The 18,750-nt window shown below is 44.8% G+C and overlaps 6 protein-coding genes across 6 annotated transcripts; 3 read left to right on the top strand and 3 right to left on the bottom strand.

Annotated features, from left to right (window-relative positions):
- Positions 1-1,283: 1,283 nt before the first annotated feature.
- BDV27DRAFT_171618 (MFS transporter) lies at positions 1,284-3,199 on the top strand (the record flags this gene model as incomplete). Its single annotated transcript, XM_032075643.1, has 4 exons — positions 1,284-1,604; positions 1,659-1,845; positions 1,913-2,409; positions 2,469-3,199. 4 exons carry the CDS (start codon positions 1,284-1,286, stop codon positions 3,159-3,161), a joined length of 1,698 nt encoding a protein of 565 aa, XP_031932965.1. The 3' UTR covers positions 3,162-3,199.
- Positions 3,200-4,763: 1,564 nt separating this feature from the next.
- Positions 4,764-5,865, top strand: BDV27DRAFT_120076 (putative extracellular cysteine-rich protein). Its single transcript, XM_032065018.1, has 3 exons — positions 4,764-4,923; positions 5,015-5,244; positions 5,391-5,865. Exons 1-3 carry the CDS (start codon positions 4,839-4,841, stop codon positions 5,709-5,711), a joined length of 636 nt encoding a protein of 211 aa, XP_031932966.1. The 5' UTR covers positions 4,764-4,838; the 3' UTR covers positions 5,712-5,865.
- Positions 5,866-8,182: 2,317 nt separating this feature from the next.
- BDV27DRAFT_104336 (uncharacterized protein) lies at positions 8,183-9,040 on the bottom strand. The gene is made up of 2 exons (XM_032064345.1): positions 8,452-9,040; positions 8,183-8,382 (listed from the first exon to the last, which is right to left on the bottom strand). The coding sequence occupies exons 1-2, from the start codon at positions 8,966-8,968 to the stop codon at positions 8,294-8,296; spliced, it is 606 nt and encodes a 201-aa protein (XP_031932967.1). The 5' UTR covers positions 8,969-9,040; the 3' UTR covers positions 8,183-8,293.
- Positions 9,041-10,966: 1,926 nt separating this feature from the next.
- Positions 10,967-12,451, top strand: BDV27DRAFT_120079 (uncharacterized protein). Its single transcript, XM_032065019.1, has 4 exons — positions 10,967-11,153; positions 11,203-11,331; positions 11,390-12,171; positions 12,230-12,451. Exons 1-4 carry the CDS (start codon positions 11,030-11,032, stop codon positions 12,281-12,283), a joined length of 1,089 nt encoding a protein of 362 aa, XP_031932968.1. The 5' UTR covers positions 10,967-11,029; the 3' UTR covers positions 12,284-12,451.
- A 1,655-nt stretch (positions 12,452-14,106) lies between these two features.
- BDV27DRAFT_140804 (uncharacterized protein) lies at positions 14,107-14,815 on the bottom strand (the record flags this gene model as incomplete). The annotated part of the gene is made up of 2 exons (XM_032069724.1): positions 14,107-14,714; positions 14,764-14,815. 2 exons carry the CDS (start codon positions 14,813-14,815, stop codon positions 14,107-14,109), a joined length of 660 nt encoding a protein of 219 aa, XP_031932969.1.
- Positions 14,816-15,160: 345 nt separating this feature from the next.
- On the bottom strand, positions 15,161-16,778 carry BDV27DRAFT_140805 (uncharacterized protein; the record flags this gene model as incomplete). The annotated part of the gene is made up of 5 exons (XM_032069725.1): positions 15,161-15,402; positions 15,454-15,736; positions 15,782-15,800; positions 15,897-16,250; positions 16,297-16,778. The coding sequence occupies 5 exons, from the start codon at positions 16,776-16,778 to the stop codon at positions 15,161-15,163; spliced, it is 1,380 nt and encodes a 459-aa protein (XP_031932970.1).
- Positions 16,779-18,750: the final 1,972 nt, after the last annotated feature.

Genomic DNA, 18,750 nt, shown 5'->3' on the forward strand with positions numbered 1-18,750 from the left:
GAGTGTTTTCATTCGAGTGTTAGCCTTATGCTAATGCGCAGATCGTGAGCTACCCATTAGAGGCATATGCCATATGAATGCTTCACTCATATTCATTTTGGTCTTCCAAGTGTGGTCTCGGGGGAAGGGGCCGGGGGAAATTATCGTCCGAACAGAAACGACCAGCGAAGTTGCCTGACATTCAATAACATCATGGCATGGTGGCGGTGCGAATGGATGTATATGTTGATGTCATTTTTGGGCATTCCATCATCCCAGAGTATTTATTTCCGCTTATTTTACATCACGCCACTCACACTCTAGATAAGTTAGCCGTGCCTGGGCGCTTGTGAGGAAACATGGTCCAGTGTATGGTAGATAAATCAATGATTTTATCTCGAATAAAAGAAAAGAAAAGAATAGAAAAAGTAAAGACTGATCTACCTCCGGTTTATAACAGAATCCGCAAGCAAACACTGGACCTAGATATTCTGGATTCTGCACAGGCCCTGTCACTTGTGCATCAGTTACGTTTCTTCCCCACGTATATCTGTGGTAAGCGCATCCGTCGACTTATAGGAAAGAGCCGAGCTTGGAACTGAAACCTTGGCTTAGGTCTCCAGCTCTTCTTCCCAAACCGCAGGATTGATTCAATGATAACGATATTTGCGGGTTTGCGTTTCTGTCCGCAGCAAGCAATTATACCTCTCAAGAAGATCTGCTTTCTTTTCTACATACGAGTTTACCTCTAGTCTATGTAGGATTTGGATCCATTGTCGTGGACAATGCGAATCGATTGAGCGATATTGTATCCAAGGCCATACAAAAGACTGTCCAGCGCGCTGTTATCTCCAAAGGCCGGGTACAAAGCGCTCCTGGCATATATATTGCTGCTAGGTATCTCTATAGCTGATTACTAAGAAATGTTATCCCTGACACAAATCAATATTGCAGAAGTAGTCAAACGACATTGATATGATTCAAACCAATCGGTAAAACGGCTGTAATCGAATTACGAAGCACGCCCCCCTGGAGAGAACTTTTATTTTATCTTCATCTGTCATCAGGGACTCGCGTCAGAGGCTGTTTGGATCTTTGGCGAAATCATTCATTGGCTTATATAGAAGGCCTTTCCATGGAAAGATATGGTCGTGCTCACATGGCGTGACAACTTGCAAGCCGTCCGGGGATATTTATAGCTTTACAATGAGGCTAGCTTGCCCGAATATTAGAATACCTGCCGCTTTCGCAACGACCTAGATGCTTTATTCGCCAAACTTCTGTACCTGAGAGCAGTTCTCGTCATGAGGGACACGATTCGGGACTCAGCCTTCGGCAAGTTAGTTCGTTTCTTGTCTGGTTACAAGCTTTTCCTGTACCCAGAGGAAGATTATCTTTCGGGGTGGCAGATATACCTACAGTTACCTGAGCCCCGCGAAGAAGGAACTCAAGCGACTAGTAGCGAGCAACTCTGCGAGCAGTATGGGCTTTGGACGGTTATGTCGCAAGCTACCCACCGCAAGCGGGAAAGGCCCCCTCTAAGAAGTGTTTTGGCAGGTCCATGGCGTGGAATAGAGGAGGGGTCGCCTGTGGTAGTTGGCTGGGGAGCTTTGGATGATAGCGAGGTGGGACGGACCGAAAAATATGCTTGAAAGCTACTTGTGGCTAATGCTTGGTAGAATCCACAAAATTGGAGCGTCAAGAAAAAGAGCCTAGTCACTCTACTTATTTGCCTTTTAACATTTTCCATCTACATTGGTTCGGCCATCTACACACCTGGAATCCCTGGTGTGGCTGCACAGTTTGGCGTGAGTCGGGAAGCTGCAGTTCTTGGCCTCTCATTGTTTGTGCTAGGATACGGACTCGGTGAGCTACATTCATCTCAGGACAAATCCGCGTCGATCGTACTCAATGCTGACTCAACATGCTCGAGGACCCATGATCTGGGCACCAATATCAGAACTTCCTGCAGTAGGGCGAAGTCCGGTATATGTTGGAACACTAGTAGTGTTTGTTTTCTTTCAATTCGCAGTTATATACGCGAGGAACTTCGGCATGCTCCTAGCATTTCGGTTCCTAACCGGCTTCCTAGGCTCGCCTGTTCTTGCGACAGGGGGGGCCTCTATTGGAGATATGTGGGATCGCAGAGTTCGCGACTATATGATAGCAATCTGGGCATCTTTTGCCATTGCCGCTCCCGTGCTAGGTCCTCTCGTTGGAGGTTTCGCTGCCTCCGCCAAGGGCTGGACGTGGACTATCTGGGAGCTACTTTGGGTCTCCGGCTTTGCCCTGGTCCTTGCTTTCTTCTTTCTGCCCGAGACATTTGCCCCCAACATCCTCAGTCGTCGAGCCCGACGTATTCGACGGATCTCTAGCGATCAGAGGTATGCGTCTGATGCTGAGATTGAAGTTGCCCATGTCGCTCCCAGGGTAAGTCTAGGGAGGGACTTCCCGGTGCCCATTCCTGTAACTGACCGATGGGTGAATAGGATGTCCTCTTTGAAGCCCTCATACGGCCGTTTGTGCTTTGCTTCCTTGAGCCCATTGTTTTTCTCATGAATCTCTACATTGCTCTTATCTATGGAATTTTATATATCTGGTTTGAAGCCTTTCCGATAGTTTTTGAAGAAAAACACGGCTTCAATCCAGGAGAAACTGGACTAGCATTTCTGGGTATCATGGTAGGGGCAGTATTTATTGCACTTCCAGTTTACTTCTACTGGAAATGGCGCTGGCAATCCAGGCGGATCGGCCCAAACGGCTATCTTTCCCCTGAAGAACACCTTCCTCCAGCATGTCTTGGAGCTGTGTGTTTGCCAATATCGCTTTTCTGGTTTGGGTGGACAGGAAATTTTACAAGTATCCATTGGATGGTGCCTATTATTGCTTCTATGCTATTTTCATTTGGGGGCTACCTTATCTTTAATGGCATTTTCTGCTACGAAGCACAGGCGTATCCGAGATATGCAGCCTCAGTTCTTGCTGGGAACGACTTCTTACGATCATCTTTCGGTGGTGGATTCCCCCTATTTGCAACCCAAATGTTCCATAATCTAGGTGTAGGCTGGGCTTGTACATTGCTTGGTTGTTTGACCGTGGTTTTCATACCATATCCCTTCTTATTGTACGTATTTGGGGAGAGGATTCGAATGAGAAGCAAATATGCCCAGCACGGTAAGTAAAAGAAGCCGAGCTTTTGGGATAGGCACGGGGATCCGGCCCCCTCATATTCGTTCTCGTTGCGAAGATTGGCTTATACTCCCACGTCAGGAGAGCACTTCCTGGGATAGATTCTGTTACTCGCTGGAGCTCTCCGGGTATATTTGATTAGTGCTATCCCGGATGAGAGTTAGTTTGATATGTACACTACTCCTGAGATTTAATGTCGTTTGTTAACTCATTTAGTCTCTGGCCTTCATACAAGACTGACTATAAGAAAATGATAGTGGAGAAGCAGGATGATCTCGAGTGTAATTCGCCATACAATGGCAAGTGGAGGATTGTTGTGCTCCAATTCAACAATTTAATATTGTATATAAGCGCGACGACCGATCGCTAGGTAATTTTATAGCGCATTCCGAGCCCCTGATCTCCTTCGATAGATAGCTCTTCTTATAACATGTCAGCTATAGCAACCTTGTTTTGTTCTTATGATGCGACGGCTAATGTATCCTGAGTATTTGTCGGGACATCTGCCGACATGAATGCTGCATGTTCAACAAGTCCAAAGAATTATTTACAGGGCATGGACCCATTGGGATATTGCTACTTTATGGTCCCTCCTTTCCCTCTATTAATGCAACAACTAGTTTCTCTCTTCAGTCTTTTGATTTTGTTCTCTCTTTCACGCTTTCTTGAGCACTATATGGAGTGTTGTTGGTGGGGTATAATTGGCCGATGCCCCTGGAACATCAAACAGCCATTCCCGTGGCCGGGGAACACCTTTTGCAGGATCAATACACACAGAATTGCCTGCAATATATGCATCAGGCGCAGGGCTATTATAGTTCAATTCTGCACAGGTGTCACTCCCCCACGAAGTGAGTAAAACCCATTCATGGTTAATGCAGGGGATTGTTCGAATCCAGGTGCAAGTAGTAGTTCTTCGAAAATTACCCGCTTTGAACCTTTCAGTCAGATCTGTGGGACTCCGTGGCGGCTGATACAGTAGACTTAAAGCCAGCCTCTATGTCCTGCAGATAATATTAGAAGTTATAAATACAGTCGCTGGAATGGCCTGAGCTAGCAAGTTCGTGGGAAAAGTCCCCGGAGGGAGGCAAAAGAACCACAAACGGAGCAAGAAGTGTGCGATACAATTAAACCCCAGGGTCTCGAAGAGCCTTGCTCTAAAACCTCTCGAAGTTGAATAGTCTTAACCCTGTAGTTACGAAATTAATGTAATCATATAGTTACGCATGAGTCTCCACGAACGCTGTATCTCCCAGGTGGGCTGATCAAAAGTAGCATGCTAAGCTAGAGGTACGAGGTTGTACCATGGGACTGGGACGTCATCGGCTGTCAACCCTACTGGCTGATAGCCAGGTACTAATTGGCCGACGTCATATATACTTCGCTATGAATTTGCAAGATTATTGGTTAGTGGTACAAATGCTTGACGTCAGGAGACGCACGGAGCCATGGTATCCGTTACAGCCATATTTTTCAGAAATTACTGAAGGGAAATGCAGCATGAGTGGAAAGGTACACCTAAATGTATAGAAAAAGTCAAAGTGGACTGATTCCTTGCCTATTGCAATCTAGATTTGGCTCCCAAACCTTGAGCTCTATATTAAGCATAAACAATCTTCTCCCTTCCGCTACTTAATTTATTGTGGTTGTTAGAACCAGCAAACCCTGACATGAAGGTCACCTCGGTCATAACATACTGTTCAATAAATACGTTAAAAATGCACAGGCTTTTAATTCCTGTTATAGTTATTCTGGGTGAGTCTCTAAATTAAATATTCATATACGCTGCAGCTCCCTCACCGGACAATACCTTATCTTGCCATCATGAACTGACTATGCCTAAAAGCTGCTGCGGTGGATTCCCAGGCTGGCCCAGGCAATAGTGCTTGCGCGCAGTGGTGTGCCGCCAACTTCCCTAACAATGCTGGCAGTGCTTGTACATCACCAGCAGCTCATGGAATAGGCCCATGTTACAATTGTGGCCCTCTTAAAACCTCGCCAACTAAGCAGCTTTGCTCTGGAGTATGCAGAGAGACCAGTAATGATAATAATAACTGCGGCAGCTGTGGTAATCAAGTAAGTTTATCACCTTGTCTTTCCTTCCAGCTTGAAATCACATCCAAATAATTACTTTTTAATTTGTTGCCATTGCCATTCCTCTTCCTCTCCCGTGCATAGCCCTTTACTTTCATGAAAATCACAGGCTCCTAACATTAATATAGTGCGGGCAAAATGAGCAATGTCAGAACGGGAAGTGCCGACCTCTCCCAAATTGCTCCCCCAACAACAACCAATGTGGTGAAGTGGGCTGCGGAACCTGTGGCTGTGGGGGCGGAACTGCTTGCCACATTGGTCAGGATAATAAAAACGCTGGCTATTGCGTCTTTTGCGCCGCATGCAGTGACGTCCTTCAAGAGTGCTCATCTAACAATGATTGTCCCGATGACCACAGTATATGTGTGCAGACTTGCTGTACGGGTGGCACCTTTACTGGATCTGGTGGTACTGCAAGATGCATCCCATCAAATTATCTTAAATGTTGAAAAGCTTCTAATAAGAGCTATATCACTTTTGTGACTTCGTCCTTAAATTGCAGGAGCAACTGTTTTAAGGGGGAAGTGGGATAGAATGAGTAATAACTTGCTGCTGAATGTATCTAAAAGTGTTAGTTAAGCTATTCAATTGCCTTGGTCCTGTGACAGTACTAGGGTTTTCTTCTTTTTTTTTTTTTTTTTTTTTCTCCCTTTTCACCTCGCTAATGTTCTACCCAGCGTAGCTACACCCTGCATAAACTTTACTCAAACAATTGTAAGGGATACTGTACCTAGAACCCTGCTTCAATTCTTTCAGCTCGACCGGATAATCAATATCCTCTAGATAGCATTGTATAGAAGATACCAAGAAGTTAAATCTTCCTTCTTCAGAGATCTACTATCTCAATCTTCATCTAATCGGCTCCGCCCTTGTGTCTATGAATTGAATTCCGAATTCGCTGCTTTCATATATGAGTATAGACAGAAAAGAAAGATTGTTAGAAACGAGAAGATTACTTCGGAAGGCTCTGATACTAAACAGATAGTACTACAAAGGCAGGGTATATTCCCAGAGCCCCTATGGGTGTCTGAGGAGAGGTTTATACTCTGGGTATGGCAGATAATATACCCTTATACTATTTTAAAACTATCTATCTGATTTTACTAGGTATATAAGAATACTCGAGACCTAGAGTTATCCAGAAGCCATAAGTATATATTTTTATCTGAATTGTTCTACAAGTAGTCTAGCCGCTGGCCAGCCTTTGCAGCACAGTATATCCATCGAGTGAACCAAGAAATAGTCGATTTTACTCACTATACACTCTGCTTTGTTGTCAAAGACAAGTATATCCACAAGGACGACTCCTAGGGGAGCCCAAAGCTACGAGGGCATTGTTACAACTCCTAGCCAGTACCAGTGTAGCTCTACCCCGGGCGCACCTACAGCGGATGACGGAAAGGGCCCGAAGAGATGAAGAATGGGGGCTGGAAGCATTGGAGGAAGCAGTTAGAACAGGAGAGCGCCGGAGTATCTGGCGGTGAAGCATGAGATGAGAAACGATGGAATGACATCCATTGGATATAGGTTTCGGAGGATCAAGTATGTCTCCCAGTCGCATGTCAACCTTGATTCCGCCCGAGCTTCCAATTCTACGTGTTCCTGCGATGCCTAGACCCTGTGACCGCTAGTATGGCCTTCCGAAACTAGTATGGGGCTAGTGTCCTTAGCATGGGGAAACAATATCTACACAGACTATTCTTCAAGATCATCGAACAAAAGCCATTCAGGGATTGGAGGCCAGTATTGTGTGTACCGATTACTTCTTTTGGGAAGTCTGATGAAGATCATGAACCCAATACTACCTTCCCAATCTGGGCTTATACACGGATGATGTACAAGCAGTAGCTTCTGTCACACTCGGTGTAGGATAGCAGTTTACTAACTCAAAATGGCACTAGCCGATGATCTACCTTGACCTGTGCAAGCACGTAAGCCGAATGAAAGACCAAAATCTAGAGTTGTTTGGTATAGGAGTGTTGTTAGGACACTAATCATATTCTTTCTATCAGTTCTTCCGCACTGTTGATCAAAGAAAGATCCCAGGTTGATCGTCATCATCCGGCCTGTTCCGGCCACCGAGCCAAAAACTGGGGCTCAAATATCCAAATTTCCAGATTCCACTGCTCGACAACATTGCCTGTCTCGTTGGAGAACTCCACTTGCGCTCCACGACCGTGCATAAATTCCGTCGGCACTGCCGATGCCAATGATCGGGAGGCTGCCGAACGCCGTCGGCCAAGCTTATCGGGAGCGAACCGAACCATCATACACTGTAAAGCAAAATATAAAAATAGAACAGTTTGGATAGTGAATGAATCAAAACTTTAGGCAGACTCATACTATGAGTCATATTTCCCCTAATTGCTGACTGTAAAACTGGTCGTAAATGCTATTCTTAGATTTTGTCAATCAGCAAATCTATTCTAGCATCATGATTCTTTTATTTGGCAAATGCATAATGAGCTACAGTAATAAAATTGGCAAAGAATAGAGAATCTTTTACAGCAATGTGTAGGTAAATAAGTGGCTACTACGCATCAGCATACGCCGTAGGGCAAAATATAAAAATAGAACATGTTGGACAGGGTAGTGAAGAATCAAAAACTAAAACAGCCGGACAGTGAATATCATTATTGCTAGTTTTTATCAAGCCCAGAAAAGCCGAAATGTCCGAGCAAGGTCATAACAACTGCGTGCATACACTGAGAATCTTCGCACAAAAAGGGGTTTATGTCAACAGAAACAGCTAAGAAACAACAGGAATTGTAGAAAACAATCGAGATTAATAAATTCAGATTGTTCAACATAGTCAGAATCAGAAGGAACCGAGGATATCAGGAATGAACTAGTTGAACAGCATCTAATTCGTCTATAAAAGCAGCCTGTTCTTCCAAACGAGATAGAAAAAAATCAAGGGAACAATATGTTCATCCAGGTTTGCACGCACTCTATGGCTTGAATACGATATGTCGGTGAAACAAGTTGCCGAGTGATGCTTGTACTCATGTCTTCCTCAAATCGGCCTTTGTCACACCAGCGCATGCACCAAATCTTGTGCAAAGGTCCCACAGTTGTACGACTGGTGGTTGTAGACCTTTCCTGAGATCTCAGTTCTTGCTATAAATAACATTGTTAGTGCTCTAAAGGCCATCTTAATATGCTTCAGCGAAGGGAGGTGTTTCTTACCCGTGTTAGAAATGCTGTTAAGGGTTTTCCTCTTGTCTTTTACTTCCCCCTTGTACTCGTACGATTCATGCCCACCTTTCACTTCCACATATGGTCCGGCGTACTCGCTCACAGCGGCACCGTCACCGTTCGGCTTTTTTTGCCAACTGCGGTCGTTGAATTGGAGCCCGTACTCGTAGTAGCCTTTGCTATTGCCGATGACAACGTCCTTATGGCGACCGCCAGTGTCTTTCATGAGTTGATTGAGCCCATCGTGTTTCGCGCCGCTGCGGTCATCGTAGGTAGACGGACGCTCATCTGTGCGAATCCATACGTGAAGCCTCGTCGCGTCTTTGCCCGCGGGCACTGGGGGAGCAGCCCTCTTAGATAAGTCAAGGTCTGGCAGAGCGTCGCTCGCTCTTGTTACGAAGTCACGAGCATGGGAGCGAACGTCAAGGGCCGTGCCAGCACCGGCCGCCTCAGCCAAGGCGTAGGTAAAAGCATTCGCCAGGAGGAGCAGAGGAATTTGGAACTTCATTTTGGGAAGGCTTTGATTTAAAATGCGGGGGAGGTAGTCTTGTAACGAGATGAGAATTTAGATATGGCAGTGTATACTCTGCTGTTGTGCGGATTCAGCCAAGAACAGCGAGAACTCGACATTCTTATACAGCGAAATTCAAAATCGGCGCCCGGATCTTATACACTTCCGTTGTCACTTGAGCCTTAATGCCAAGAAGGGCTAAATCTCTTTTGGAGCAGCTCCGAGTAGCTCCTGCTCCATACTTTGGTATTGTCTTGTATCAGAGTATTGTCACCCCGGGGCTTCGTTGTCAAGTCCCAAACCAGTTAGCGGACCACGTGTAGAGGTTTACTAACCTGAAGTCGCTCTTCAACTTCCGCTGTCAATGCGTTGTGGTTTTGGCAGACGGAAGTCTTTGTTGGACTGCCGTCGATACGGGCATGCAGTCGACACAAGACTACTGTTGATACGGGACTGGAGTCCAAAGGGCCAGGCCTACCAAGTACGTATACTCAGTAGTTTAGAGAAGTGCGAACGAGTTGAGACTGGTTTACTAGCAAAGGTAACTCTGTAGTAACAATGTTGGTTGATCACGAAGAACTATACTAAGTATATAAATAAGTGTCCTTATATATCCTATAACTGTCTACTCCCATTGTAACTCCCTCAGGAGGAGGCGCTGGAGTATATCCAATCGTAGCGTGTGGTCCCGTATACTCCCAGTTAGGCCTAGGAATGGTCCGGTCTCGGTCCCAACTTTAGGGACCGGGACCGGGACCGCCGGTGCTTGGTCTTTTTTTTATAGGCCTAGGACCGCACTATGGTCCCCCGGGACACCTTGGCAGTCCCCCGCGGAGGACTATTTTTATATAATTTTACCACAATATTCTCTTTTCGGTAGAATAACTATATATAAAGTTTAGATTAAAATAGAATAAAGATTTTATATATACTTAAAAAAAAGTTATAAAATTTTCTATAGTATAAATATTTAAAGTAGAATACTAAAAATATAGACGAGTTATATATTATATATTACTAAATATCAAGTAAAAGACAGTATACCACTCAATTAAATTATATTAGATATTTGATTATATCTCTACATAATCAATCCGGCCAATATATATTATACAATTAGATCTATTTATCTTATCTAGAGAACTGCAGGACCGGACCAGACCGCAGTAGTTCGGTCCCTAAATCTGAGAACCTGGACCGCACCGTGGTGCGGTCTGGTGCGGTCCGGTCATTGGTCTTTGCGGTCCTTTCCTAGGCCTATATGTATCTCATGCATCACTTATACTGCCATGACCGCTTCTTTAAAAATATGATCCCTCCTCTTCCACCCCCACTGCTCTGCTATTTGAAATGCTCTATGGGGCCTTTCAAAATGTCACTTCATCTCTTTCCTATTATTACCTCGCATATCCAGACACTAGGGGGCTTGGTGCTTGATAATGCTGTCCCGTCGAATGTGCCGAGATTATGCTCGACAGGTTCGTCTATCCGCAGCTATTCAACCTGCCCTTTGCCCGGCTTGCCGATTATCACGTTCACCCCCTCCTATCGAAACACGACAATGCTTAGACTGCCAGATTCCTATTGGTGCAGATTCGTCCGAGGTACTCTGCGGGTGCTGTCAACCCTCACGTGCTTCTAGCTCGCACTCAACCCCTCAGAACATACTCCTCTATCGTGACTGCGCCGGCCCTTTTGCTGCTCGGCCTGGTGTGGTCCGCTGCTTCCACTGCAGACCTAAAAGAGGGGTTTCTGTGCAGGCACCCAGTTTCAGGGCCCGCAGCGTGCGTCAGCGCGCGTCTTCCAATACCAAAGTATGGAGTAGGGGCTACTCGGAGCTTCTCCTAAGGAGATTTAGCCCTTCTTGGCATTAGGGCTCAAGTAACAACGGAAGTGTATAAGACCCGGGCGCCGATCATCATCATCGCTCTATCCAGCCCACCACGTGACTGATTGCTCCGCTTTTTGACACGCTGCCTTTTGGCAGTCTTTATAGCCACCGTCTACATTAGACAACACAATCAACGGCCTCTACACCAGGTCATCAACGTCACAATCATGGAGATAGAACCAGACTGCATCATCAGCTCTGAAAGCTTCGACAAGTATGGACTTGACGAACGCCGTCGAACCTCCAAAGAAAGAGTTCAAGACTTCCTGGATCGAGGTCTCATGAGCCAAGGTGAGGTTCAAAATAAGGCGTCATCTGAGCTCGTTCTAATCCAGTCCAGTCGTCGTTTACCAGAGGTTCACAGAGGAGCTATCTGAGAGACTCACCAGTTTCAAACGGTCTGTTCAACCTGCAGTAATAGAAGACATCCGACAGTCATTCCGGCGACTATGCGACCCAAAGAACGGATGTAGGTTATGGCTGGTCATGGTGAGTTGCTCTGAACCTGAGGCTGACATGAGACGCAGATCTCTCTGAGGCGATGTTCAAGTGCCTGGTTGCGGAGAGGCTCTCTGAATTTGGAGTCAATGAATCACCGAATGCACCCGCGCTGCTTTTCAAAGTCTGCAGCGCGCATGCATTCTACCCCTTTCCAGCATCAGGCAACGGCTCAGAACAGGCCAGAATCGATGAGGATGGCTTTGTGCGTGCAGTTTGTCTACTGATGCTAAGTCCTGTCCAACGACATGGCACCCAAGTTCCGGGGACTGTGCATCGCTATTCTTCAGGAAACTGGGGTCCACATGGTGGTTGGTATATTGCCATCCGCGGTAAAGACGCCAGCGACTTCCGCAGACGGTTGTTCCGAAGCCTTGCTCTTCCTGCCAGCTCTGGCACCAGCACCGGCTATGACACAAAAATAACGGTCCCTCGGTTCATATGGTTCGAATCCAAAAAAGAAGAAACTGATTCTAGGTCTGAACACGACCAGCAGGTCGTTGTTACAGAGGACGAGAGCGAGCTATCGATCGACATTGTAGATGTCCTTTCAGAGTGTCCCCCCGAAGCTGATACGCTGACAGCAAATCCGTTTCGCGAAAGCTACCGTATTGTCCTACCATCGCTGCCAAAACGGACTGACGATTTATCTATGCTTTTCATCCCTAGAATAGAACTTGTGGCTTTGTTAAAGCTGGTCCACGAAGTACAGGGGGAAAGCTCAGTGGATTCAGCAGCGGCGATCAGAGGGCTAGGTAATGAGGAGAAAATCAGCTGGAAGAGGTTCGAATCTGCAATATCGGAACAATCCGTGAGTTGATTCGGACTAAGCTATAAAAAACTTGTTCACCAGCTAACATGTATCACAGGAATTTATTGCAGATGGTCTTTCGAAGATCTTTAGTGCCTTCTCAACCGCCTAAGAGACAACTGGGGTTCGTAATTTTATGTACACTCCCTAAACATTATCTAGTTGATGTATAGAGCATGATGCTCATATGGAAAGATATACGTTTGAAATTTTGATTCCTACCCCGATCTTATTGAGCACCATATGATAAGAGTCATTTCAGCCGCAGCGGGGTTATATAAGCATAAAGGGAGATTTTAGAAGCATATAATCAGAATATATAGCGCAACGATTAGACATTTTTGATGAGTTTAGTTCGTGGTATGGCAAGTTACCTTAGTATAGAAGAGCAAGTTCCATACTCAAATGCATTATGAAACACCCGAAAGTTGGCAAAAATATCCACATAGAAATGTCGAACTCAAGAGAATACCACATGTCACGTAGTTAACATTCTTTTAAGCACTGGCAGAGCCCACCGTAGCATTCACTCAGACTCCATGACTTCCGCAGCAGTGAGCCTTTTATCAGGCATAAACGTTAACATGCCCCTCAACATATTGAACTCCATGACTACAGTACATCTTAGAAATAGGGGCAAAACCGTAAAATATTAGAGGTTTCACGGATTTAAGCTATTTAAAGACCAATTCTGAATATATTTCAATTGATGCTTCGGTGTTTTAATGTATATTGAGGGTATACCTCGCTGTCGAAGCTGAAGAGTTTTCCCTTTTGGACCAAGAGCGTCACGCTTCTACGGAGGATCATAGCGGCCACTCCGCAACAACGGGATCTTATCAATTTCTGCCGGCAGAACTGATGACCATAGACTTGCTTAGTTTCACCACCAATTTGGCTACTAGTCCTGAGCACCACGTAGAGGTGCAAGTCTTGCTCAGGTGCCGTACACAAACCCTGTACGACTAGGGGGGCAGGTGCAGGTGCTGATGATGATGTACAAGAGTACAAAGCAAACTAATAAAATATGTACGTACCTATTCAATCTCAGGCCATTCTCCATCTTCCTCTGGATCCAAGTTGATTGGATCATTAGGATGGTCACCTTCTTCAGGATCCAAGTTGATTGGCTCGTCCAAATCAATGATCTCTGCGTCAACATTGATCGGATTATCCTGAGAGGAACCAAGAACCCGTGTACGCCGGCCACCACCCCCCGTTTGGGGCCCTTCTCTTAAACCACCGAGTGGCTGCCACAGCTCGTCTCGTACAGAGCACTGACTTGCTTTGTCAGGCCATTTGCAGTTGGCGCAAGCTCCGCCGAAAGCGCCTGGTACCTGGCGACAATCGGGAAACACCAGTCTACCTTGTCCACTGCGGCAACGTGTACAAGGTACAGCCAACTGATATCCACGAGACTGTATGAGCAGGGCATTGACGTACGAGGGCCGATGCATCTGGATTTGACGTGCAGATATCCTGCCGCGAATAAATTCCACGTCCACCCCCGGAAGGGAACGAAGCATACGGCGTCCCTCGTCCGTGTGTACAAACGGGGCAAGAAGTTCAGGCCTGCTGGTAGGCAGGACTGGGTTTTGGCCGGCAGGAAGGTTCTCGTACATACGGCGGAACCACCCTTCGAGAGTGAAAGCAGGGACAGCAGCACGCTGGTTGCTATTATGTACAAAAACAATAAATTAGTACATAGAAAATCAGACAGGTAACTCAGATATGAAAACTCAGCCATTTTATCGCCTGTACACGTACGCAGACATGGTGGTGGTGGTAGTGGGGGGCAGCAGTGGTGGTGGTAGTGTTGTTGTTGTGGTCAGAAAGAGATGAGGCTATACAGAAATTTTTAAGTAGGAAAAACAAGAAGCACAACAGTGAATTAATCTGCCTAAGGCACCTGTACGACTAAGCAATAAAAAATTATTATCTACTAACAAATGGTCCATACTGCTGTATTCGGTCCATATCTTCCTCATCAATAACATGCCTTCTCCTCGTCCGATAGGGAATTGCACCAGATATTGGAGATGATTCGCTTGCAGCACGTTTTCGAGAATCTTGTACAGCCTCGGAGGATCTCTCAGATTGTGTACAGAGATCGGATTGTACAGTGCCATCATCTGCTTGAGAAATAGGAGTAGACATCCTTTCCTCCTTGATCTCCTCCTTGATCTCTTTCTTAATCTTTCTTTCCTTCTTGACTTTGACCTTCTCTTTGACAGGAATAATCTCCTTGTCCGGTGTATTCGTCTGTTCTATAACCAAATAAATCATGTACTCCTTTTCACCAACAGTTGTACGAGGTTCAAACCACTTTGAAAGAAGATCCTCGACTGCTTGCCGTATATCCACAATTGGACTCAGATACATCGGAGACTTTCCTTTGATACTGGTTGCCAAGCGGTATATATCATCTCTTTGTGGATTGTACAATTGCCGAATACTTTCAGACATATTGTCCAGAAGGTCTTGATAGATAAAGTCATACAACGATTCGATTGTACGAGCAGGGATTGCTGTTTTGATATACTCTGTTGTACATTAGTATTCTCTGTACAAGATATTAAAAGCTGATTATACCTATCTGCTCTAGATGCCTTGTGATTTGGGTATCTTGCACATCGATTGTCATAAGATAAAAAGTGAGGATTATCTTAAAGAAGAATGGACGGCGTGGTGTTTGACTCTGTCTTGATAATACAGTAGCTCCTCGCCGGCCTAATGATGAACGAGATTGGGATATACGAGAGACAAAGGATGGAATCCTCTGGGGTACAAACAATGCAGTATCTGGACGAGAAGAAGAAGAAGAAGAAGGAGAAGAGATTAAATCAATAAATTCAAAAGACATCTTGATACTTGCTAGTCAGTATGTACAAGAAAACAATAGTCTAATAGGAGATAGTATTCTTATAGAAAAGAAAGTATCCTTTAGACTTTTTTGTATAAAGAAATTTAACTTTTTCTTTGTACAACACTAATCCACCTCGGGATTTGAACGTCGGCCAGCTGTTGGTCGGGATAATAAGCCAAGAAAAGGCTCAACAAAGAGATCTATATGAAAGCTAATAATCTCTCTTAGCTCCAAATAGATTGTACGAAAAGGGGCTGCCTCATCCTCTGGCTGAAGTGGTGGTGGTCTTTCAGGGTCAAAGCCAATCCCCAGCAATACTGTACGGCAGAAACGAAGAGTTTCTTCTGGTAGATACTCATCAATATCTATATTAATTAGTATTTAGGCTGTACAGAAGATATCTAGAGATTACTTACCGAATCTGTGTACAGATTGTCGTTGTATATCCAGAACTTCTTGTTTAATAGGAAGCCCGTAGCCTCGTACACCTTCTTTCGGATGATGATAAAGTATATATGGTTTTCCAGCAACAGAATTTGGCCGATTGCGTTGCTTCCGGATTTGATGGACATTCCAAAGTTCTACATAGCCATAGATCTCTGTACGAATTATAGGTATGTAAATACTTAGTAAAGCAATCTGATCAGCTGTACAGCTTTTACTGAATAGACCTTTATCCTTCAGTGTACGGAAATATGTCTATCTTATTAGAAATTGATCCTGTACAGAAGTAGAATAACTTACCCGCGACTTATACAGAGCACTTTTTGAGAGTTGCTCCTACCAAGCCTCAATTCTTTGATTCTCAGCACTTCGTCCTTCTATCCAGCAATCAGCTTTCTGAATAGAAGGATCGTACGCCTGCTGAAGCTGTAGATAGATATCTTGAAAACGACCTCTTTCTGAGCCATGATCGGATCGGATCTTTTGTGGTTGTAGCTGTACAGTTTCCACAATATCTAAAAATTGATTTAAGACACTGATAGCTGTACGAGTAGTAATCCCACAATAGATCCAGATAATATAGCGAGAATAGGCATCTATTCCTGCATATATCTCAATCCCGTACGGCTCCAGCTTCATATAACCATCCACTGACCAAAGAAAATTTGGTCCAGGTACAATATATTCTCCTCGTTGGCGCTGCAGCTGATGACGACGGGCAAAGACTCGATCAGGAAATGTTGTACGGTAAGCTTGAAAAAGGCGAGCTCTTGATACAATCAGTATAATATACAGAAGTAGAAGTCATGTCTTACCGAGTAATGATATGGCCTTTTGTACGTATATACTGGTGGAGTAATCCTCTACCAAATCCTTGGATCTTGCCTTTCTCAGATTCCTCAATAAGAGCTTGTAGAATAGCTTCAGTTTGACGCTGTCTCTCAAAAGGAGAATCAGTACGGCGTACAAGTCCAAGACTTTTACGCATACGCCTGAGTGTACAAGGTGCCAGAGTCACTCCTTCCTGATGTAAAACATAAAGGATATCTTTATCTTCAAGGCCAACCTGGAAAAAGAGTACTTTTATTCGTGCCTGTACATCAGTATTAATACTGACTGTACGATCCTGATGCAGCAAACCCCATTCTTGAAGACGTGATTCAAGTGTACGCTTGCTGAGCTGAAGATTGAATGACTCCTTCAGATAATCTTGTATTGCAGCCACTGGCTCATTTCTTTGATACAAAGCTGTAATCTCAGCCTTGTATGGCTCAAGATCAATGGCTGGACAAGGCATAGTTATGTACAGTGGTAATCTATTAAGAATTAAAGAAAGTAAATAGGCGATTCTATAGTAAACTAATACAGGAAGCGGTTGAGAAAGCGGTAAATGGACTTAGTGAGGAAAACTGTTGTTGCGGAGTGGCCGCTATGATCCTCCGTACGCTTCACTCTAATAGATTAGCGTTGCGTGATGTTTCCCTCTTTGAGACTAGTGTCATTAAAAATATTACTCATGCGCTACAACTAAACATGCAGAACATTCAGCACGTAAGATTTGCTAATGACAAGCATAATGACCCCCGGGTGCTTCATCACCGTATGCTTGATACTGAACGGGCCAAGAGATATCGGGCTCATTGCAGAACTACACAGGTGACAAATAAACCAATTGCAGCCCCATAAGCAGCAGGGTCTACTGAAATAGATAGGGTGCTGATGTCCCTTTACTATCAGTAAGATCACCTGTTTTGTCTCCGTAATTCATTGCAACTGATGCCGATACAGGCAAGGGCTGCGATACATTGGTTGATACCGTGCCGGGTGAGATGAATATTCATGAGAGGATTGACTTGGAGCCTAATCATCGATGTGAGCCATGGGCTGGGCTGGACATTTCAAATAATAAGGAACATATAACTCTATTTAAAATTCCGCAAAGTTATCGGGAAAAGTGCACGATCATGGTCATACCAGGACCCTGTCGTATCCGATCTGGAGTATGCTACAGAAAACCTTGCCCTGATATTTTAACCGGCATTCGTGGGTGTGATTCTCAAGAGCATCAGGATTCCCTTGACTCACATATCAAAGGAAAAGGTGGAAGGAACCACAATAACTCAAAGCAATATCTGGGCTTTGTAGATTTTTCTTGAAGATTTGAATAAGTTGAAAGATCGAGAGAAGGCAAGGAAAGATCAGGAGAATTCAGTGATCGGGGGCTTGCAATTATGCACACAGAAGAAGCATTATCACCACACAAACTTCCATCGAAGCCGGTAAATCAGCCCTCAACACAAGTACTGCAATTGCCACGGATCAAAGCTTTCTCGCATCGCTAAGCAATGACAAAGGCATTGTGGAGCAAGATCCGCAATGAAGACCAGGCCGCTCATGGTTCACCAAGACCACCTGAAGCTGTTTTAAAAGACGAGAATGAGGATGCGTGTCAATCACCATGACGATTTGATGAGCCGAATAACTGTAAGAGATGGTTATGCTCACGGTGAATATTCGTAGCGTTCAATCCCATCACCTCAGCTTCCAGCATTGAAAGGAATGTGTTTCATGTTTCAAAAAAAGGCCACACTATATTCAGGGGCTCGTGTGGTTATGAGTTCTGCCGTGATTATATAAAGCAGATATTTCTTGGAGCAATCAAGGACCAATACTTGTATCCACCACGGTGTCGCGGTAAGGTGGTGGCACCTGGAGTTACTCTAAGGGTTCTGAACTCTAAAGGGCTTCGAGCCTTCAGTGGGAGAGTAATAGAATAGACGGCCAAAGATCGCCTATACTGCGCGGAGCCGACATGCTCGACGTTCATTCCTCTATTTTCTATCCAAGATGAGCTTGGTACTTGTCTGACTTGTAAACAAGAAACACATTTGATTTTCCGTCCTTTCGCGCATCTCGGAGTTGACTGCCCGATGGATGAAGTACTTCAGAGTATTTTGAGAATGGCCGATGATGCGAACTGGAAAAGATGTTTCCACTGTTAAACTATAGTCGAGCTTCAACACGGCTGCAATCATATAACATGCCGGTAAGTGAGTACCGCAGCAGATAGAAAGATTGATACTGACTACTTCTGGTTGCGGGCGGGAGTTTTGTTACATCTGTGGGCAGAGTTGGAGAACATGCAGTTACCCACTTTGGCATAAAAAGAGACTCATAGATATGACACGTTATCATTTAGAGGGACACGTTGTCTTTGTTTACCGTTACTCGCCCCTGGACTCTGCCAATGATTGCAGCAACTTTAAATC

Source organism: Aspergillus caelatus (assembly GCF_009193585.1).
Source record: "Aspergillus caelatus strain CBS 763.97 unplaced genomic scaffold BDV27scaffold_7, whole genome shotgun sequence".
Lineage (NCBI taxonomy): Eukaryota > Fungi > Ascomycota > Eurotiomycetes > Eurotiales > Aspergillaceae > Aspergillus > Aspergillus caelatus.

What these genes read in the sequence shown, in the direction of transcription:
- BDV27DRAFT_120079 (XM_032065019.1), top strand. Translation starts at nt 11,030, where the DNA reads ATGGAGATAGAACCAGACTGCATCATCAGCTCTGAAAGCTTCGACAAG. An exon ending in TCGAGGTCTCATGAGCCAAG is followed by an intron (nt 11,154 to 11,202) that starts GTGAGGTTCAAA and finishes AATCCAGTCCAG; the next exon opens with TCGTCGTTTACCAGAGGTTC. An exon ending in ATGCGACCCAAAGAACGGAT is followed by an intron (nt 11,332 to 11,389) that starts GTAGGTTATGGC and finishes CATGAGACGCAG; the next exon opens with ATCTCTCTGAGGCGATGTTC.
- BDV27DRAFT_120076 (XM_032065018.1), top strand. Translation starts at nt 4,839, where the DNA reads ATGAAGGTCACCTCGGTCATAACATACTGTTCAATAAATACGTTAAAA. An exon ending in TCCTGTTATAGTTATTCTGG is followed by an intron (nt 4,924 to 5,014) that starts GTGAGTCTCTAA and finishes TATGCCTAAAAG; the next exon opens with CTGCTGCGGTGGATTCCCAG. An exon ending in GCGGCAGCTGTGGTAATCAA is followed by an intron (nt 5,245 to 5,390) that starts GTAAGTTTATCA and finishes ACATTAATATAG; the next exon opens with TGCGGGCAAAATGAGCAATG.
- BDV27DRAFT_104336 (XM_032064345.1), bottom strand. Translation starts at nt 8,968, where the DNA reads ATGAAGTTCCAAATTCCTCTGCTCCTCCTGGCGAATGCTTTTACCTAC. An exon ending in TAACAGCATTTCTAACACGG is followed by an intron (nt 8,383 to 8,451) that starts GTAAGAAACACC and finishes TGTTATTTATAG; the next exon opens with CAAGAACTGAGATCTCAGGA.